Here is a 15,362-nt window from a genome sequence, read left to right as displayed (position 1 = left end):
TTTTATTGCTCCTCTTTTGATAAAAATATACTGCCAAATTATTTAATACTCTTCCTTATATACAGTATAGAACATACAGTACAAAACTATACAGCCATCAATACTTAAATAACCACAATAAATAAAGCATTCTGCCATGCATGTTCTCTGGTTCAGTTACATTCGTTCCATGCAACAAACCTTCTCTTTACTGAAGCGACCTCTACTTTGTGTCTGCTATTTCAAGGAAAGGCTTGTAAATGCCACTTTTGACAGGAGTTGTGACATTTACCATGATCAGTTGTAGTCCAACCTGAGCATCTCATCACGATACAAGCTTTTTGAGTCTGCAAGGCACCAAAGCAGAGGCCTTTAGTCTCAAACATGTGTGAGACTGTCTGTGTACACGTCTGGTTTGTTCATGTGAAGTGTCACAGCCGGTGCTTTATAATGGCAGTGGGAGCTGCTGCAGCTGACACTGGAGCAGGGCTTGCGGCCTGTCCGCACGGCCAACCTCCTGTTGCACAACCCCTGCCAGGTCTGAAGTGTCTTTGAGCTCCATACCCAAACCCCACTGGTGATGCCCACCACTAATGACATGAAAATTTTCAGCATAAACACAGCTACTGTAGGAACCGACGAGTCCAAAGAGCAATCCTCGCTCCTGCGACCAGGAAAGGACACACACTTGTTTTCCAGAGCTTTGAACTTCCAGTAATCCATATTGAGTCTTTCATAGAAATAGCATATGATGACAATAGTAGCAGGCACAGTGTAGAGAATGGAAAAGACTCCAATCTTAACCATGAGCTTTTCCAGTTTTTCTGTGTTAGTGCCGCCGGTTTTCATGATTTTGCGGATGTGGAAGAGGGCTACAAACCCTGTAAGGATGAAAGAAGTCCCAACAATGAGGTAACAGGAAAGAGGGATCAACACAAAGCCAGTGAGAGCATTACTGTCCATGCTTCCTACATAACACAATCCTGTCAACTCATCCCCAGCTACCTTCCTCATAGTGAGGATGACTATGGTCTTTACCGCAGGAATACCCCAGGCGGCCATATGGAAGTAGCTACTGTGCGCCTCAATAGCCTCGTGGCCCCATTTTCTTCCCGCTGCGAGAAACCAGGTGAGGGTGAGGATGACCCACCAGATGGAGCTGGCCATGCCAAAGTAATAGAGGATGAGGAAGACTATGGTGCAGCCAGTGCTCTCCAAACCCTCCCGGATAATATAGAGCTCTCCGTTTTCCCGATCACAGGCGATATTCTCAGCCCCGGCCACTGAGCGGATAATGAAGGCCACAGAGTAGATGTTGTAGCACATGGAGAGGAAGATGATGGGCCGCTCAGGATACTGAAAGCGTTGGGGGTCGAGGAGGAAGGTTAGAACTGTGAATGCTGTAGAAACAAAGCAAAGCGTTGACCACACAACCATCCAAATGAACGCAAAGTCCTTATCTTGCCTCGACCAGTAGACATCCACCGTAGGAGTGCAACGAGGCGCGCAGGACTCGCTCTTGTCCACGTACTGGAACTTCTCCGGGTTATCACAGGTCCGCGAGTCAACTGAGCTACGTCCACTCCCAGCTGCAGGTTGCCTGGACCTTGGAGGTACCGGCAGCATTCCCTCACCTTTTTTAGTCTCAGGTTGAGTATCATTTTCGGGAGCTTCAATGCACAATGCATTTGGGTCGTTGTTGGTCGGGAGCTTTGAACAATCCAATGAGTCCGGCCAGCCGAAACTGAATTGTTCCATTATAGGTGAACACCTCTGTCTTGCCTGTTCACACATTGGACGGCATGCCGGGATGGTGGTGGACACTTGTTCAGCGCACATCGGCACGTACAGAGAGCACAGGAAAAATCGCAGGTGGACATCACATCCATACTCCACCAAAGGAGCAAATTCATTAAGTTTAATATTAGCCTCCTCTTGGCTTTCATAATTCATGAAGTTGGGCATCCGTGTCATGTTGTAGCCAATTCCCTGGCACATGGGAATTGTGATGGGTTCACATTTTGCCGGGCGGCCACGCTCCAAATCATAAGCTCCGATATCCAGTGAAGATCCAGTAATCAAGAACTGAAAGAGTACAATAACAGTCTTCATGCAATGGGCCATTGTGATAACCTCAAGAAAGTCTTAAAATGATTAGTACATCCAATGCCATGCAGATGATATTTGTCTTGTTTTGCTTGTAACAGAAATTAGTAACATTTGTTATATTTTGACGAGGAAAAAGTCAATTCATGGTCCGCCATACAGTAATTGACAATGAATGTGTCATTTGTTCTGAAGAAAAAAAGATATTAATTTTGGATATCTTCATTGTCATGCCTCATTTGATACTGTTTTAAAACAAATCCTTTGTGATTCAGTTTTAAATATATCCAAAACGTCTAAAGTTTCAGGAAGTATTTGGAAAGACCGTCAGTCCGCGCGATTAATCGGAACAATCAATACAGGATGTCAAAACCGACATCTCGTGCACCGGTACAGTATTTGAAACTTTAAAGCTCTTTACAACACGCTCTTTCAAAAGAGTTTCACTCTCCGTTCCCGTTCACATCCACGAGAATAAACTTTCATTAGGCAGCAGGACGGGTAGAAAGTGTCCATCTGTGAAAACTTCCGATGTCATGCGGCTCCACGCATAGAAACACTGCGCTTCACATTCACTCCTCGTTGTGCTCTTAAAAACGGGCTCTTGATCGGTGACAGACTGACAAGCTCCTCCTAACACTCCACCTCCTCCACGATACTATAAAAATACAGTCTTCCCAGTCACAGAGAGGATCACAGCTTGCTTGTACAGAACAGGGCTGCGTTTGTTTAATGAGAGATGTTGAAATGATTGAGAAGTCATCGTTCTTTTAGAAAAACTATAGGCTAAATGTCACAGCAAAACTAGTAGTTAACGTGACATTTAAAGCAGTGACTATACTTAATATAAAATAAAATAAACCCCTACATTTCTAATTTCTGTATAAGAGAAATAGGCCAGAAACGTAGGTTTTTTTTTTTTTTTTTGCAGTTCACTTAAATATTATCCTGTGGTGTGACGAATTAGCCTACTTTTTTCTTTTTTAAATATTATAGTCATATTTCATTAATTATTCGTTTATTTTTAAATTAATATAAGGTCATGGGAACCCAAATTAATAATATAAAAAAGTAAAAAAAAAAATGATTGTCATATTACCATTATCAAATTGCTACATTATAAAATTCACAATTTCAAGTCACAGCATCTAAAAATACACTATAGCCTGCTGATACATTTTAAACTAAAATCTTGATATTGAAAAAGTTCAGTGCATCAATGCATTTTTAAACCAAGTTCAAAAACAAGGCAATCCAATATTATTTCTAAATGTTTTAATTATGTATTATTTTGCAAGGTGTGTATTCATTAAATACTGTGTATTTTATTCTTATCTCAACAAAGTATGACAAAAATAAATAAATAAATGATAGATAGATAGATAGATAGATAGATAGATAGATAGATAGATAGATAGATAGATAGATAGATAGATAGATAGATAGATAGATAGATAGATAGATAGATAGATAGATAGATAGAATTCCACAGATTCATTCTCTGGTCTATATGAGGCCCATGAAGGCTCTCACTTCACCATTAGTGTCTGCTTATGCATTTTCAGTCTGGGGCATGCAGGAAAGCACCACCTGCAATACATGGCCCATCTCTCCTCCATTCTTATGCTAAACAGAAGAGAAGAGGAGTGCCTCTAGAGTCTTAGTGTGGGCATTTGTTATCCCTAAACTCAGCTCTCAGCATGGCACTCAGGATGCAGATGCACTGGACATGTTCCTGCAATACAGAGTATCGGTTCCCTGGTTTTCTCGTACACTGACGGGTCAATTTCCTGCTTGTATAAATGAAATGGGATTCCTTTTGGCGGCAGATTTTGTTTTGGCTAAGAGCTGTTTAAGCACTGCTTTCCATGTCCACGACCACAAGTCTGCCATGAAAGAGCCTATTCTTCATGCTCATTGAATGGAGCAAAAAATAAAAGCAGTGCAATCACATCTACAAGGGCAATCAGTCAGAGTTACAAATGTAGCTATTAAAGCTGGGAAGAGCTTTCATGTGAACCACAAATATGCTACTTAGCTGAATTTATAAAATAATTAGTACAAATGATACCAAAATGTCACAGCCACGAGGACAGGGAGAAAAAGTGCACCAAATTTTATGGGGAATCCAAAAGTAATAGGAACTAATTTGAAAAAGCATATCCAAACAGATTTGAGTCATTTTGGTCCAGAGCAGTCATGCAACTATAATTGTATCTTTTTTTTAATCTGGGTCAATTGCAAATAAGATTATCCATGATAAAGTGTATATCTGGGGCCCATTCTTCATACGTCGCTAACTCGGTTAGCTGGATTTGCTTGATGACGATTTGGCATGATCTTGGATTGTTCTGTTCTTCAACGCTAATCCTGGACTTGCTGCCTTAGCAGCTGCCAAAAGTACTTTACTTGTCCAGGGACAATAATTTAAAATGATAATAATATAGAAATTAATTTGTAAATAATATTATGATGTTGTGTAGTCTATAATACTACAGGCACAGCCAGTTTTACTCATTGAAAGATTTATTCATGATGGAATAATTACTTTACAATTGTATTAGAGTCTGACACACATGCTTGTACAGTTATTCTGAGCCGTGCATTAATTTGAATGGTGATGCTATTATTGGAGTGGCTTGATGCAGCACAGGAGATGCAGATAACTTGATCTTGACTTTAATTAATTTTTAATTAAAACTTTAATTAATGCTGTCACGTAACAAATCTGCTTCAAAGATAAAATTAAATGAATTGCGAATTGCAACATTGAAATAAAAATGTAATGACTGTACAAATGCTCGTGAATCTAAATAATTGGGAATCATGTAAAAAAATAAAAAAACAGTGCACATTTCATTGATTTATTATAACATTTATGTCGTTCTGTCATTTTGTTCGCTTGGCTGTTTCATTATAAAGGTCCAGAAATTCGTCAAGTTTTTTGTCAAGTGTCTTTTCTAATTATATGATGTCATTACGTTGCTGTCTTGCCCCCAGCCAATCGCTGCATTGCTGATCGTGGTTTCGAGTTTCGATACATCTGCCCTTTTCAAGGATCCAATCCACAAATTCGTTTGAAGAACCAAATTAGTCAGATATCAGTTATCACGATTAGAAGATCTAGCATCTGTAAAATTTTGTAAAAATGCTTGTTCAATGAACCATAAAGCATTATTCCACATGCACCTGTGGAACAATTCTTAAGGGTTAGTTCACCCAAAAATGAAAATTCTGTCATTAATTACTCACCCTCATGTCTTTCCACACCTGTAAGACCTTCGTTCATCTTCGGAACACAAATTAAGATATTTTTGATGAAATCCGAAAGGTATATGACTCGTCCATGGACAGCAATATGATCAACACTTTCAATGTCCAAAAAGATACTGAAGAAATCATTAAAACAGTCAATGTGACTGCAGTGGTTCAACCTTAATGTAATAATGCAAAGAGAATACGTTTTGTGCGCAAAAACAAAACAAAAATAACAACTTTATTCAACAATATCTTCCCTTCTGTGTTATTCTCACACGTTGTTTACATCCATCGCCTCCAGGTTCTGTGTCAGAATGCCAACTATCGGCTCCTGCTTCAGAATCACATGCATCTGTTGTGCAGCTCACATGTGCAGTTTTGGCCAATACTGAGCCTTCACTGTGCTTACTGCATCACATTTGTAAGTATAATGACAGGGAACATAGGTGCTCGACCATTTCCGTGTACGGAATACGAGATATTCTCCATTGATTTTAACCAATAGAAAATCAGTTGTAGCTTTCAGACACGATCTTCACCGTTTTTATAGTTTAAGGCCGTTTCTATGGCGATATTTTAATGGCAAACGTCGAGAGCGCATCCAATTGATGCGCGCGAGCACAAAATTTAATGGCTCTGCTCTCGATCAGATACATGCTCGCGCTCCAACTCAAACTTTCCTTGCTCCAGATATCAGCGAGAACATGACTCGCGACAACACTCGTGAAAAGAATGTGCTTTTGGGTCGAAATTGTCATATTGCTGCACGGATATTATGCAAATAAAACATCAAGTTGACGTTGATTTGAGTTAAATAAGAAACGAACTAGCGCTGAAACGTGTTCTTTTTGAAATCATGCATTGTGGCTCGTTTAAGTTAGTCTTCTGACATACGCGTCAATCTATCGCTTGATGTGGGGCACTGGGCACCCACCGGCAGAAACATAAATCGCCGTCTATGACAGGGAAGAGAAGAGATTGTTGAAAAAAGTTGTTATTTTCATTTTGTGTTTGCGCAAAAAAAGTATTTTCGTCATTTCATAAAATTAAGGTTGAACCACTGCAGTCACAATGACAGTTTTAATGATGTCTTTAGTACCTTTCTGGACCTTGAAATTGTTGATTATATTGCTGTCTGTGGACGAGTCTTGGATTTCTTAAAAAAATATCTTGATTTGTGTTCTGAAGATGAACGAAGGGGTGTGGAACGATATGAGGATGAGTAATAAATAGGGGTGTGATGAGATCTCATCTCACGAGATCTCGCAAGACTAATATGTTACGAGATTTCTCGTTGAGGCGAAAAGTAGTCTAGTGATATTGCCATGACAGAGTGGTTAGGATGATTAGGAAAGAATATACCACTGCTAATTACGCCTCCAATGTCGTTTTGCTTTGTATTTAAATAAAAAAACATTTAAGTCAGTTGGATAACGGTCGCCACCGCTCCATATTTACAGAGTACGCGCGATCGCGAAAGTGAAAGTAAACGCGAGGGCGCATTCAAACGCGATTTCAATACCCCGCATTTTGAAAGCGGCTACCTGATGAATGCAAATATCTCTCAATATGAAAGCTATTTTAGGCTCTGCAGTGTAGTTGTAACCATCTCTTAGCTCTGTATCAAAGAAAAATTTGGTCTTATTTGCACTTTTAATATTGAGAGAATGCGATTATGGTTGCACTTATTGTAAAGTGTGGTAACGCTTTAACAGTTTTCTCTTAATCTTATTAAGCACAAACAATAAGGTTTCATTTGTTAACATTAGTTAATGCACTGTGAACTATCATGAACTAACAATAAATGACTATTTTTATTAATTAACATAAACAAAGATTAATAAATACTGTAGCAAATATATTGTTCATTGTTAGTTGAAGTTGGTTAATACATTAATGTTAATAAATGAGACCTTATTGAAAAAGTGTTACCATTTTTACTTATACTGTTTTTATTTCTATGATCAGTTTGTGGAAAGGAGTTCAGTTGGGAGCTCAAAAGTTGTAGAGGCCCATAAATCATGTACAGCAAGGTCTGAAGAGACTGAAATCATACAGAAGAGAAGTCAGTCAGTTGAGTTAGTGGCAAAACCTTTTACAGTACTTGAGTATTGTTGTCTTTTACTGCATATGATAATTCATACTCAGAAAGTAGAACTGAAATGACATTCATTACAAGATGATTCGTTAAAACATTTCAAATACACCTGCAGATATTTTTTTTCTAGTCATATATTTCGCCATTGAGGATTTCTTAAAAATAGTGTGTAAAAATCTTGTCTCGTCTCGTTCTCGTGAACTCAATCTCAGTCTCGTGAGCTACCTGTCTTGTCACACCCCTAGTAATAAATGACTGAATTTTTGGGTGAACTAACCCTTTAAGACACTTAAGAAACAGTGACAACGGGTGACAATTAAGATCACAGTTGCAATAATTTAGGACACAAAAGAGACCTATCTATTGACTCTGAAAACCACCAGAAGAAAGATGCTCAGCGTCACTGCTCATCTGTGTGAACATACTATAGGCCTGCAGCAGGGAGGCATAAGGACTGCAGACGTGGCCAGAGCAATCAACTGCAATGCCCATAATGTAAGGTGTCTAAGGCAGTGCTACAGGGAGACAGGAAGGACTGCTGATCATCCTTGCAGTGCCAAACCATGTGTATATGTTTTTTTTTATATTTGTTTGTTTAGTTTAGCTTTGTTATTTTTGTAAAGGATTATACCAAACTTCTAAATATGTTTTTTTCTTGAATTTCATTCTTTTATTGAGTCATTTTACTACATTATGATATCAAGGACAGTTGTATCTGTCACGATCACCAGTGAGAGTGCCCGTAATTGCCTTCAGAGGGCACATGGACTGTCAAAAACTCCATTTCCCATAATCCTCTGCCTGGACTGATCAACCATGATTGCTTACACCTGTGTCTCATCACCTCATTATCCTTGTGTTTCTGCCTATATTAACCTGGTTCATTCAGTCACTCATCGTTAGGTCTTGTATATCTGTATACTGCATTTCTGAGCCTTTGTACCTTGTTTTCTCGCATGTGTTTGTTTCTTTGGTTTCATTGCATTATTTCTGGATTTTCTCTGTTTTTGCCTGTACCCTGGATTTTATCTTTGTTTGGATTGCTCACCTGTGTTTTGACCCTTGCCTGACTTTTGATTACGATTGTGAATTACCCTCTGACTAATAAAACACTGTGTTTGGATCCTCAACCATTGGTGTCTCAGAGCAGTCATTACAGAATCTCTTTGACATTTTTTTTTTTTTACATTTCATGCCCCTTATTAGAAAATTGAAAACATGCATATCATTGAAAAGAGAAAAACATGCATTTCAGAGACAATCATAGAAAAGGTCTATTCAAGTCATGAACTGAATGAATAGCATTTTTACTGTCTGAATATGATACTGAATTTTTAAAACATGTTTGGATAAATTAATAGATACAGTCAAAAACAATAAGCACACTGTCACTAACTCACCTACCGTTATAATTTGCGCAATATACAAAGATACAACTACATTTTTTGGAAATTCAAACTCTGGTTACACACTTCTGCTCTGGCCTGGTGTATAAGATGCTCAAGCAAAAAAAATGACAAAGCTGTCATTAAAGCAATCTTTGTCATCAGTATAAGTTAACAGTAAATATCATTCAGATATTTAGAATCAGAGAACAAGGCCACTAGTATAATATCCCCTAATTTTTAAGTAGAACCATTCTTTATCCTGAATAAATCTGAATTAGAATGATCCAGACGTCAGTGATCTCATTCTGTTTGTGTATGAGTGCAGTATGATTATGAATATTCCCTAGTCTAACCATCAGCCTGAGGCAGGAAAGGCCTTATGTCTTCACACGACTCTTATTTGAGCTCAGTCTCTCTGGCAGACAGCAGAACCAGCCAGTCTCGTCCAAACTATGAGAACAACACACGATGCCAAGGAAAGCGAATACTTATAAAAAATGGCTGAATCCGTTGTGCGCAATTTGCAGCATTAAAGTCTCAACTGGAAGTGCCATAAAAATGACATTTACAAAAAAGTACTTAAATAGAATATTCACACACACACACGCTTGCTGTCAAATGATGGAAAACAAAACTATAGCCCAGCAGTCAATGGAGCACATAGGGTTATGAAAGACAGTGCAGGTCAGGAGCATTTCATTTTGTTATAATTCAAATTTTAAGGCTTATATATCATCATGGGACACTTTATAGGCTTACAGTGGGCCCATAAAGTATTTGGACAAATAAGTCATGCTTAAAAAATGTTTGAATGTCATAGCTAAACCATATCCCAGGTATGGCAAGGTTTTCAATGACTATCTTTGACTAGTAGATTAAAATAAATTGGACAGCCTAACACTCCTGCCTCATGCCAGCCTCCCCCCGCTTGGGTTTCCAGCATGTCACGGACACCTAACAAGTCCTATTAATACGGTGTGGATGGGAACAGGAATCAGATGTCATCTCACTGGCTTGAGTTCATAAGACTGTTGTGGGGTATACGCAGACAGACCGTGACATACTGCCTGATACGTGCCAAGTACCTTGACTGTGTTGGCGGGAAGGACTTGTTATTCACTGGTCAGGGTCAATGGGCAGCAAGTAAGGAGCAATATTTCATATTTCCCTGTAACCTTAGTTGGAATGTGGAATAATAAGGCCTTCATTCCAATAAAAAATCTTTGTGTATTTTTTTTTTTTTTACATTTCTAAAAATACTGCATTAAACCTTTTTCTGTCTGCACTAGAAAAGGTGAATCATATGCAACAAAATAAGACTTTAAATAACACACTTATGCTCACATTTTTACAAACCCGAGTTGGGACACTGTACAAATTGTGAATAAAAAAGGAATGCAATAATTTACAAATCTCATAAACTTATATTTTATTCACAATAGAACATAGATAACATATCAAATGTTGAAAGTTAGACATTTTGAAATGTCGTGCCATATATTGTCTCATTTTGGATTTCATGAGAGCTACACATTCCAAAAAAGTTGGGACAGGTAGCAATAAGAGGCCGGAAGTTAAATGTACATATAAGGAACAGCTGGAGGACCAATTTGCAACTTATTAGGTCAATTGGCAACATGATTGGGTATAAAAAGAGCCTCTCAGAGTGGCAGTGTCTCTCAGAAGTCAAGATGGGCAGAGGATCACCAATTCCCCCAATGCTGTGGCGAAAAATAGTGGAGCAATATCAGAAAGGAGATTCTCAGAGAAAAATTGCCAAAAAGATTTTGAAGTTATCATGATCTACAGTGCATAATATCATCCAAAGATTCAGAGAATCTGGAACAATCTCTGTGCGTAAGGGTCAAGACTGGAAAACCATACTGGATGCCTGTGATCTTCGGGCCTTTAGACAGCACTGCATCACATACAGGAATGTTACTGCAATGGAAATCACAACATGGGCTCAGGAATACTTCCAGAAAACATTGTCGGTGAACACAATCCACCGTGCCATTCGCCGTTGCCGGCTAAAACTCTAGACCACTAGAACTCTGTTCTGTGGTCAGACGAATCAAAATTTGAAGTTCTTTTTGGAAAACTGGGACGCCATGTCATCCGGACTAAAGAGGACAAGGACAACCCAAGTTGTTATCAGCGCTCAGTTCAGAAGCCTGCATCTCTGATGGTATTGGGTTGCATGAGTGCGTATGGCATGGGCAGCTTACACATCTGGAAAGGCACCATCAATGCTCAAAGGTATATCCAAGTTCTAGAACAACATATGCTCCCATCCAGACGTCATCTCTTTCAGGGAAGACCTTGCATTTTCCAACATGACAATGCCAGACCACATACTGCATCAATCACAACATCATGGGTGCATAGAAGAAGGATCCGGGTACTGAAATGGCCAGCCTGCAGTCCAGATCTTTCACCCATAGAAAACATTTGGCGCATCATAAAGAGAAAGATGTGACAAAGAAGGCCTAAGACAGTTGAACAACTAGAAGCCTGTATTAGACAAGAATGGGACAACATTCCTATTCCTAAACTTGAGCAACTTGTCTCCTCAGTCACCAGACGTTAGCAGACTGTTATAAAAAGAAGAGGGGATGCCACACAGTGGTGAACATGGCCTTGTCCCAACTTTTTTGAGATGTGTTGATGCCATGAAATTTAAAATCAACTTATTTTTCCCTTAAAATTATACATTTTCTCAGTTTAAACATTTGATATGTCATCTATGTTGTATTCGGAATAAAATATTGAAATTTGAAACTTCCACATCATTGCATAAAGTGTCCCAACTTTTTTGGAATCAGGTTTGTATTTGAAAAAGTAAATAATTCACTTATTTCTCAGCTTATCCCTTCACTGATCCCTAACCAATAAAATCTGAGCCAATCTCAGAGGATACACATCTGTGTATCCCTGCTCATGACTTCTCAGGAAGATTCCTCACTCCTTGTTCCTCACCTCCTCACGGTGCAATTGAGATGCCCTTAAAATGGCTGAGTTTGACCAGTTTCCAGGTCACGGGCTGGAGGACAGAGGAGCGAGGATATGAGGAAGCCTTAATTTGATTACTGAAAAGCACGCCCGGTGTGTGTGTTGAAGCAGGACTAGAACTAAACTCTGTACTCTGTGGTTTAGGGTTAATTGCATGCAATTATGCATAATTTATAGTATTACTATAGTAACTATATGTAACATATTATATTACATAAAATTAAAACATTTAAATAATAAAAAAACTAAAAAGATAACAAAGTTAAACTGAAATGCAATAAGAAAAAAATACAAAAGTGAACATGCAAAGACATTCAGTCCTAAAAGTTTAACATTACTAATCTGACAAATTACACATATAGCCCTTTTCAGTCATGAATTTCCCCTAGAACATTTTAAGATATATTTATGGTGAGATCCTTTTTCCCACCTACCAGGGTGGCAATCAGTGATATCTTTCTCCAAACCTCTGCACTCTTCCCACCCCTCCGCATGTTGTGCTTGGAGCTTAAGGAAGTCATCCCATTCCAATTTCTTAATCATTTTTCACTCAAAAACCACATTCTTCATTCTCATTCCATCACCTTAACACTTGCTTTTCTTCATCTTACCTCCCCTCTCACACTCTTTGCACTCCTCTCTGTTCTGCTATGCCCACGTTCCAGTTACTGCTAGGCCTAACATAAACACAGGACTCATATTCACATAGAGCCAATTCTGCTCATCCGTGTGCAGGGGAGTGAACAAAAAAACAAAAACAAAACAAACAAACAAACATGTTTTTTTTTTTGACAAAGGCTACACAATATCACAATATCAGGCCTTGATTTTCAAACCTGCAGTGTAGCTTCATGGAGAATTATGATGCTAAATGAAACATACTGACAGCTCACATTCTCTGTGCAGATTCAAAATGAGACATTGAAAGACTTTGAATACCTGTGGAGGAATTCAAATATTAAAGAAGTGCAGCCAAGCATTAAAAGAAAGAAACTAGATTTTAAAATTTACTTTTTTGGGGGTAACATTTTACAATAAGGTTCATGTGTTAACATTAGTTAATGTATTAACTAACATGGACTAACAATGAGCAATACATTTGTTACAGTATCTTTGTTAAGGTTAGTTAAAGCATTAGGCCACTTCAGAATTAAAATTTCCCGATAATTTACTCACCCCCCATATCATTAAAGATGTTTATGCTTTATTTCTTCAGTCGAAAATAAATTATGGTTTTTGAGGAAAATATTCCAGGATTTTTCTCCATATAGTGGACATCAACAGGGACCAACAAGTTGAAGGTCCAAACTGCATTTTCAGTGCAGCTTTAAAGGGCTCTACATGATCCCAGTCAAGGAATAAGGGTCTTATCTAGCGAAACGATGGTCATTTTCTTAAAAACAATAAAAATGATATACTTTTTAACCACAAATGCTCGTCTTGCACTAGGTTGGCGATGTGCCATGCATTACTTAATCACGTTGGAAAGGTCACACATGTGACGTAGGTGGAAGTAGGGTGAAAAACTCCATCTCATTTTCTCCTCCAACTTCAAAATCTTCCGACATCATCGTTTTACCCTTTGCATGTTCGCTTTGTAAACACTTTGGTACTTCTAGCTATGTCACGTGTGATCTTTCCAATGTTTGGCCAGCGAACACTCAGTATTGAACGTCTATCAACTCTTCAGAAAGGATATGATCAAATCGTTGAATTGTTTATAAGCAGATCAGAATCAATTCGCAAGAAAGTGCACAAAAGCACAAAACCAATCTAACAGACACACACACATCACGCATGCATAGGAAATGAGAAAGTGGAAATGATATTGGACCATAGTATAACTAGTATAACTAGTATAATAGGACTGGAGATATGAAAAGAGTCATTTAATGAGCTGGAAGAACCATCAATTTCTCACTATAAAGCACCTTTGTTAACAGTGGGGTTCACAACTTAATACTAAATGGTGCCATTTCTATGGGCTGCATGTCTGATTCTTGTATTGAGAACAATCAATGCCCCAAGTGTCTTTGAAGTGTAATAGTGAACCAGAAGGGTGATAGCTCTCAGCGGGGGAGCCAGACATTATGGAGTCTGCATGGGTGAAGGGTTGTGTAGATTTAACTTTTACAATTGTGTGTTTGATCAATCCAGTCATTTCACTGCTATGATTCTCGCTTATACCACACTGCTAGAGGTTGATCTACTGTAGGTCAACTCTGATCCTCGAGATCCACTGTGTTGCAGAGCTTAACTCCAACCCAAATCAAACAAACCCGAAAAAGCCAATCAAGGACTTCCATATTGCTAGCAAGCTACAGACAGGTGAGTTTGATGGTGAACATGATTTCACCATGTACAACATGTTCCTGGATCAACCAATCAGATTTGAGGGTCAAGTTCAGAGTTTCTGTAAAGTTTTGGCTTACAACCAGGGTTCGGTGCTTCTACAGTGTTATTCACCTATCATTTCCCTATGATTTTAGGCAAAAGTTATGGGTAGGGTTAGGTTTAGAGGTAAGGATAGGGTTAGGACTAAATTTTAAGACAGGAATGTTGTTTCAGGATCAACAAAATATGTTGATCCAAGAACATGTGGCCAGCAGCCATATCACCCTGTAGCCCAAGACCGGTTGCCCACTGAAGCTAAGCAGGGCTGAGCCTGGTTAGTACCTGGATGGGAGACCTCCTGGGAAAACCAGGTAGCTGCTGGAAGAGGTGTTGGTAAGGCCAGCAGGGGGTGCTCACCCTGTGGTCTGTGTGAGACGTTAAACCGAGGTCCTGACTCTCTGTGGTCATTAAAAATCCCATGGCACTTCTCGTAAAGATTAGGGGTGTAACCCCGGTGTCCTGGCCAAATTCCCTCCATAGGCCCTTACCAATCACGGCCTCCTAATAATCCCCATCCATTGAATTGGCTCTTTCACTCTCTCTCCTCTCCACCTACAGCTGGTGTGTGGTGAGCGCACTGGCGCCGTTGTACTGTGGCTGCCGTCGCATCATCCAAGTGGATGCTGCACACTGGTGGTGGATGAGGAGAGACCCCTGATATGATTGTAAAGCGTTTTGGGTGTACAGTAGTACATATGAAAGCGCTATATAAATGCCTCATTCATTCATTCATTCATTCATTCATGTTTTACATGGCAAAATCACAGTGTTGGAGCTGAACTCTTCAGGAAAGTGGATCTCGAGGGACAGAGTTGCCCAGCACTGTTTTTGGTTGGTGATTGGCACTTTCAAAACACTGTTTCATGAAGCTTAAAAACCTTTCCGAATTTTTGTTTGAAATCAGTAGTTCGGAGTGTGTATCAAACTGGCAAAGTCACTTGATTTCAATAAACAAGACTGTTACAGTGATAATAAAAGGACGCCTCCTTGTTACTCATAAATTGCTAATAAATTTCACAATTACCAAAAAAAAAAAAAAAAAAAAAAAAAATAATAATAATAATAATAATAATAATAAAATATGGCAAGCAACACATTGAATTAAACATGAAATTTTGAAACAGGAA

The 15,362-nt window shown here is 38.8% G+C and overlaps 1 protein-coding gene and 1 pseudogene across 1 annotated transcript; one reads left to right on the top strand and one right to left on the bottom strand.

Moving 5' to 3' along the window:
- Positions 1-214: 214 nt before the first annotated feature.
- On the bottom strand, positions 215-3,198 carry fzd9a (frizzled class receptor 9a). The gene has a single exon (XM_048189953.1). It carries the CDS (start codon positions 2,101-2,103, stop codon positions 358-360), a length of 1,746 nt encoding a protein of 581 aa, XP_048045910.1. The 5' UTR covers positions 2,104-3,198; the 3' UTR covers positions 215-357.
- An 11,244-nt stretch (positions 3,199-14,442) lies between these two features.
- LOC125268032 lies at positions 14,443-14,559 on the top strand (annotated as a pseudogene).
- The last annotated feature ends 803 nt before the right edge of the window (positions 14,560-15,362 follow it).

Source organism: Megalobrama amblycephala, linkage group LG4 (genome assembly GCF_018812025.1).
Source record: "Megalobrama amblycephala isolate DHTTF-2021 linkage group LG4, ASM1881202v1, whole genome shotgun sequence".
NCBI lineage: Eukaryota > Metazoa > Chordata > Actinopteri > Cypriniformes > Xenocyprididae > Megalobrama > Megalobrama amblycephala.
This window is presented reverse-complemented; position numbering and strand designations above follow the sequence as displayed.

Coding starts and splice junctions, on each gene's coding strand:
- fzd9a (XM_048189953.1), bottom strand. CDS start 2,103: ATGGCCCATTGCATGAAGACTGTTATTGTACTCTTTCAGTTCTTGATT.